At 36.1% G+C, this 6,984-nt stretch overlaps 1 protein-coding gene across 11 annotated transcripts; it reads left to right on the plus strand.

The window, feature by feature from the left end:
- Positions 1-1,328: 1,328 nt before the first annotated feature.
- Positions 1,329-6,723, plus strand: LOC140827197 (probable E3 ubiquitin-protein ligase RHG1A). Of its 11 annotated transcripts, none has more exons than XM_073189822.1 (7): positions 1,329-1,624; positions 1,791-1,834; positions 2,739-4,573; positions 5,389-5,442; positions 5,964-6,095; positions 6,251-6,376; positions 6,476-6,723. In XM_073189822.1, exons 3-7 carry the CDS (start codon positions 2,828-2,830, stop codon positions 6,605-6,607), a joined length of 2,190 nt encoding a protein of 729 aa, XP_073045923.1. In that variant the 5' UTR covers positions 1,329-1,624; positions 1,791-1,834; positions 2,739-2,827; the 3' UTR covers positions 6,608-6,723. The 11 variants fall into 11 exon arrangements, 2 of the variants coding, with proteins under 2 accessions (XP_073045923.1, XP_073045922.1); XR_012116930.1 differs by having other exon boundaries at positions 1,334-1,624; positions 5,392-5,442; positions 5,964-6,071; positions 6,234-6,376; XR_012116929.1 differs by having other exon boundaries at positions 1,336-1,695; positions 2,778-4,573; positions 5,964-6,071; positions 6,234-6,376.
- Positions 6,724-6,984: the final 261 nt, after the last annotated feature.

Here is a 6,984-nt window from a genome sequence, read left to right on the forward strand (position 1 = left end):
AAATTATATATATATGTATATATTATTTTAGAATTTATTAAAAATTATTTTTGTAAAAGTTTTATTTGTTTTTCTATTTTTGTAATATATATCGACTCATCAATTAGCTGACAATTTTAGAATGTATTTAAATTTTTTTTGCATAAGTTTTTTTTTTTTTTTTTTTTTTTTTGTAATGTATATCAACTCATCAATTAGCTCAACACGTGCAATTATATTTATGTGTGTATATATGTATTATATACGACAATTTTATAAAGTATAAAATAATAATTTGCCTGTGTTTTAAATTTTTTAAATAGTTTTTGTAATTTATATTGACTCATCAATAGCTCAACACATGCAGTTTTGATTGCATAAATCTAAATAACGCTCACAGTACTCATTTATTGCTGCAACATCAAACTCAAGTCAAACCCAACGATTAATAAATAAAATTGATTTAAATGATAAATCTTGAATTTAATAATTCAAATGCAATTATAAAATTTAAAAGTGTTTTTATCATAATAATTTAAATTGACAGTTACTAATCTTTCCACCCCAATCCTCAATTTGAAAGTTGGTTCCAAAATTGAAAATGATCATCTACAAATTTTGACTAATTCACAAAATGGAAGCAATCCAAAATGTGATGTGAAAAATCCCACCTGTTGCCAAACATTCTTTCATGAAAATTAGTTACACGTTCTTTAAATCAAATCAATTATAAAATATATAGTTACTGCGTTGATACGTGAGTTTATCCAGAACGCAATAACGACAAGTTTCTTGGTTAATAATAATAACAAATTGTAAGATATATCTAAAAAATTTATGTTGTTAAACAACAAAAGATTTGAGATCAAGTTTTATAACAAATTAAAACACAAAAAAACAAAAGATACAAGATATTTAGTCTCTTGTTTTTCATGTGAAGTAAATTTAAGATATAAATATATTGAATAATTAGTATTGATCTGATTTGATACCCAAGATGAGCGCATTGAGACTTGAATCGAGTACAAAAAGCCGTGTGATGGATGGCATGGATGCATAAACAAGGGACAGGTGCTTGGCGTGAAGATTTTGAAAACCAAAGACAAAGGAAGAGCCTTTCCGCCCGTTTCTTCTCACGAGAAAGACTTGGAAACTGTGATAATTCTGAGCCCATAATTAAAGGTTTAACCTTTTCTTTATCATGGGGATTTCCCTTTTGGTTTTGGTAATATTATTGGTATTAGTATAATATTAAACAAAGTTTTCATTTTCTTTAACATCACACTCTGGAAACTGCAGAGATGAATCCTTCCACATTTCTGACTTTTGGTTTAATTATTTATTTATTGTGGGCATTAATGAAAATGGGAAAGCTCTCTTTTTTATTGCGTTCTTGAAAAATTTTCTTGTCTATCTGTGCATAGAGGTGTGAATGTGGCCCTGTCGCCTATTGGTGGGGTGTTTTTGAGTAAATTAAAGATTACCGTCCTCGTTAATCCTTCCACCCATCTCTCAATTTCTCTTCCTTTTCACACAGCACCCACCAATTCATTCCAATCTCTTTTATCCTCATCTCATTTCAAGAAACTTTTTTTTTTCTCTCTCTCTCTCTCTTTCTCTACCTCTCGAAAATTTTCTGCACAAGGTTTGGAGTTTATGTTGTTTTCTGTTTCGATTTGCTTTCGTTTATTCTGGGTCTGAATGTGGAAAAGAGAGGTGTGGCGAGGAGAGGTTTTGATGATTGTTTGATGTTTGTGCAGTTTATGCCTGCAAGAAGAAAACTTTTTTAACGGCTGTTTTGCTGTTTTCAGGTCTTGCCTTTACATCTGTTGCTCTATCTGCTGTTCTCTGGCTGGTAAAAGTTTCAGATTTTTTTTATTCATGCTTGATCTTGAATGAGTCCACCATGTTAGCTCTTTTCAACGCTGTTTGTTCTTTTAATTTTTACTGGTTAAAAATTTGATCTTTCGGGTTATTTGTTCCATTTGGTTCCAGGGATTCATCCGTTGCATTGTCTTTTACGTTTCTATTTTCATTTTTCTGATGGGTTCAGCATCTTTATTTAGGCAAATATTTTGCTAGTTTTAGAAGTTAAAGTGTCTTCTGATTCCTCTTGTGCTTTTCCCTTAGTTAGAATTGTGGTTAGGTAAATTCAAGGTCGAATTTTTTCCAGATTTTTTTGGAGGTCAACATTTTCCTTTCCATTCCTTCACCACTTATCTTAGTGTTCCCACCATTTCGTGATGGGCGGCTGATGAATGAGCAATTTTTTTGTAAATTAGGAGATTGAGCACCCTTTTTCTCCGATATGTTTGTAGTACTTTCAAAATGCTAAAAATGCTGCAAGCCCTATGTACTTCCGTGCGGATTCTTAAAAAGTCATAGAAATTGTAAAGATGTTGAGAAGTTTGAAGTACCCATTAGTTTGTTTGTTTCGTTCTTTTTTATGTTGTTAAGAATACTAGCACTATTAAAGTTATGTTCTTGTTTGCGCTGAAAGCATTTGGCATTTATATATTTACTCAGAGATGATGATAACTGCGTTTTATGCTGAGTATCAAGTGATTTCTGGTGATATGTGTTAATTTGGATAAAAAAATATCGGGGGCTCAAATGTTTTTAATTTGATTGACTTACTAGAAGATGAAACGTTCCTTTGCTGTCATTTCTAGTTCCTCATGCTATTTTTCCCTATACGTCTGTGAGTGTATTTATATAAAGTATGTGACAAGAACTTTTCAATGTATTAATCCTTGAAGATTTGCTGAAGAACAGAACAGTTGGATACCACAACACAGGTGTATTCGAACCATTTGTGTCTATTTGAAGAAATCTAACGGTAGCCCTAATGCAAGGGCAAAGGAGTTCTGTCAGTGCTGCCTTGCCCGAAAATATAAGTTTTGATCTTGGATTATCATCAGTTCCTTCTGGCATAGATTCACAAATGTCCTGGAATGGTATGCAGGCTTCTGCGCAAAATTTTGTTCCTGAGTACAGAATATCATCAAGTGACAGCAATATTTCGTATCTGCATCATGTAAGACATGATGGCGTGAATGGCGAGTGGAGTGCCGGTAGTTCAAGTGCTGCACAGAATCAAGACAAGCAAAATGAGGGAAAAACAGAAAATATTATCAGCACTCACACTCGAGCCACTCTCTCCATAGATGAACGTCAATTTGAACAATCTAATTTTTTTGCATTTGACATTCCTAATGCAAATCCAAATGACAATTATACTACAGATGGGTTGCTTCATGCTCCCGATTCCAGCTCGGAAGCCCTTCTGCAGGATCTTAACATGAGTTCAGGATTCGAAAGCAATGAGGATGATGAGGTTGAGATAATTGAACATCGCAACACATATGCATCTGCTGGATCGTCAAATGGTTATAGGACATCTGTTGGTGGTTCCTCGGATTCTTTGAGGTTGCCGTCTGGATTTCGTGGATGTGCAATGGAAGAGAGTGAATACGGGTCTGGTTCTTTGGATGGTCAACGAGCATCTTGCAAGAGAAAAATATTTGAAGTGGTGGGACAGTCTTCTGGAGCTGGGAGTTCAAATTCGTATCAGAATGTGGAAAGAAGTCAATGGACCGTACAATCTGCTCAGCTTGATGCAAGAAACAATACAATGCCAGCACAAATATCCAACAACCTTGTCATTAATAATGGATCGGAACGGTCAAATTCAAGGCTTAGGATTGGTGTCGGAGAAGCAGTTTCTGCAGGTCCATTTTCTTTGTATCCCTCCAGAACTGCTGAAAATTCTCTCAGGAATTTCATCTCGCGGTCGAACGGACGACAACGACAAGATCAAATGCATGTAAATCCATCTTCAACAGAGGCTGAATTTGGAAGTGTTGATGGTTCATCTTCTCAGAATTCGTCGAGATTAGTTTTACGCAATCATCTATTAGATTTGAATCCATCTCCTGTGGCAGAAAATGGAAGTGTTCATGGGCAGTCAGCTCTTTTGCAAGTTCCTTTTGTTCGCCGAAATCTTCAGTCTAGGTGGAATGAAGCATCTAGCTCAAGAACCAATGGCCCATTTGCTTCCACTCCTATTTTAGGAGAGAGGGATGCTAGACTTTTTGATGAAACTGCTCAAAGAAACATTCCCATAAGCATTTCGGATCATCGCATCTTTATTCCGGATCGTGAGATGAGAAGTTCATCTCGTTATCCCATAAACTGGAACTTTGCTAGTGGGATTAACAATATAGCTGGAAATGCTGCATCTACTTCCCAGGTAGCCACATCTTCAGGGCTCGATTCTGCTTCACCTAATTGGTCTCATGGAAGATGTCCACAATATCCTCACAGACTGTCAGAAATTGTTCGAAGATCTTTGTTATCCTCAGCAGGTACCGAATCTGGGGCTGGTCAGAGCAGTAATCTTGCCACGCGGACAAGTTCTCCAGCTACCTCACAAGAGATGCCGCTTATGTTTAGACCGGGTAGTCAAGGTCAACGTATGTCGAACCAAAGGTCAGCATTGTTGGAGAGACGTCGTGAAAGTGCTTTTGGAACACCTAATTCACTACGAGTTTTTGCTTCTGCTACTGAAGGAAGAACTGCTGTTATGTCTGAGGTATTCATAGACACACACACACACACACACACACATATGTACATTCTTTTGCCTGCATTTGCATCTCCTTGGAGTTTTATTTTGGCTGATTTTCAGCTTATTGGATTCGCATCATGTTTCTTGATTGAATCTTACTTGGATTCAATAATTTCTTTTGGATTAGTAGTCCTTAAAGATGCCTTACTGTTGATTTTATTGGATCAATTGGTAATTCGAAATCCTATGTGAGGTTAAGCAATCATGTTCCTCTAGTTGAGACTTCGATGATAAGTTGAATACTGGCTGTTTAATTATAAGTCTGTAGTGTTATGCATTTGGATGTGGTACGAGGTCTCTGATGTCCTGACATTCAAACATAACTTCTTAGTATGCATTTGTTTGTCTAAGTGGGCCATGTGAGAATTAGATTTGTGGTGGTTTGGTGTATATCGCAAGGGAATAATCCCCAGAAGACTGTGTGCTAAACATTTGATTTTGATGGACAATCAATTTGCAGAATTTTATGTATTCTAGCATTAAGCTGGCTTATTTGTTCTTGATGTCTTCATGTGCTTTCTAACACATTTGTAAACATGTGCGTAATATATTCATCGACTGCCTATGTACTCGTGCATTAATGTTTAGAACCATGCTGTTTTATCTTGATGCACATGTTTGAAGATGACCTTTGGTTCTCATACGACCCCAATTTTAATGCCTCACTATTTGTTTGTCCTGGTTTTGTATCACTCAATATCCATATACTATTGAAGAAACTTTCCTGTTATTATATATAAAACATTAAAAAATTTGTTTCTGAATATATTTATCTACAGCAGATTCGCCGAGTCTTGGATCTTATGCGAAGGGGGGAGGCGTTGAGACTGGAGGTTTGTGCTTCTGCTTTTTAACCCTCTTTTCTTCTTTTTCTTGTGCATCATGCATGACCATTCGTCGCAGCCACCGGTATCTAACTATTTTTCTCCAAATACGATGCTATAATTGTGTTGCTCAATATTTAGTTCCTTGTGCTTTCGGTACCATAAAACTTGTAAGTATAGTCCAATTTGATAATCCAGGATATAAAATGCACTCCTTTAGTCCCAAAATTGGACGCTTCTACTTTCTTCTTAGCATATATCATGTGTTATTTCCTAGAATATAATTTTTTTCCTTCCAGAAGTACCTTGAACGATATCGTGATGCACATTCTCTCTTTTAAAACTCTGTTAGTTCAAAATGGCATTTTCAAATTGGGATGGAGGAAGATTATCATCTGTACCTTTATTTTGTGTAGTCAAGGGAGGTGTGGTTCTACAGGCTTAGTTTGTATGCAGTCGTGATCAGCTGATAGTTAGAGAGGCGAAATAGTTTCTTCTTTATACAATTGCTGTTTCTGTTTTTGTGCTAGGACTTGATGATCCTCGATAATTCAGTCTTTTTTGGGATGGCTGATCTACATGATCAACATGATCGACATCGTGACATGCGGTTGGATGTAGATAACATGACTTATGAGGTGAGACAAGTATTGACATGTGATGTCTGTTAGTTTTGTTAAGAAGATTTGAGTTGTATTTGTATCACCAACTGTAATTCTCGATACCCAATATCAAGCGCTAGATTCTACACCCTCTTTTCACTTTACAAATGGCCACTCGATTTTAACACCCTCTTTCAGGAGTTATTGGCTTGGAGGAACGGATAGGTAACGTGTGCACAGGATTAACCGAAGAGGTCATAATCAGTCGTTTAAAAGACAAGAACTATGTAACAAGCAGAGCCGAAAATCCAGCGGAAACAGAGCCTTGCAGTATATGTCGGGTACGAAAAATTGTTTACTTGAAATATCATAAATCTGCAATAAGGAAAAAAAAATCACATGGTGTTCATTTCGTTGCAATGCTGGATTATCCGATGCAGGAAGAGTACAGCGAAGGAGTCAACCTTGGAACGCTGGACTGCGGCCACGACTTTCATAAAGACTGCATCAAACAATGGCTCCTGCTAAAAAATTTGTGCCCCATTTGTAAGACAACGGGATTGAAAACGTGAGACAACATGGCTGACCATTTTGGCCATTGTTTTGTTCCTTGGATCTTGAATTATCGAAGCCATGGATGCTCGTGACTTAAACGAAGCTCATATAAGTTATGAACTTCACTTTTTTTTTTTAAAAGAAATATTTCTTTTTTCCCAGAATTATACATTTTGTGACCTTCCTGAAATCTCGAGTTCTTTCATCTGGAGGATTAGTTGTATCCTTCCACGTGAAAGATAAACGATGTTAAAAGTTGATATTCATTCCTAGTCAATCATTGGATTACATGTTGGAGATTTGAAGTATTCTTGTGGTCGTATATATCCAACGTTGATTCTTTCTTGCATGGATTTTTTCTAACCCAATCTTTGAATTTTTGTTCTTACATTTA

Source organism: Primulina eburnea, chromosome 3 (assembly GCF_022965805.1).
Source record: "Primulina eburnea isolate SZY01 chromosome 3, ASM2296580v1, whole genome shotgun sequence".
NCBI classification, from domain to species: Eukaryota; Viridiplantae; Streptophyta; class Magnoliopsida; order Lamiales; family Gesneriaceae; genus Primulina; species Primulina eburnea.

What these genes read in the sequence shown, in the direction of transcription:
- LOC140827197 (XM_073189822.1), top strand. Translation starts at nt 2,828, where the DNA reads ATGCAAGGGCAAAGGAGTTCTGTCAGTGCTGCCTTGCCCGAAAATATA. An exon ending in GAACTGCTGTTATGTCTGAG is followed by an intron (nt 4,574 to 5,388) that starts GTATTCATAGAC and finishes ATTTATCTACAG; the next exon opens with CAGATTCGCCGAGTCTTGGA. An exon ending in GGGAGGCGTTGAGACTGGAG is followed by an intron (nt 5,443 to 5,963) that starts GTTTGTGCTTCT and finishes TTTTTGTGCTAG; the next exon opens with GACTTGATGATCCTCGATAA.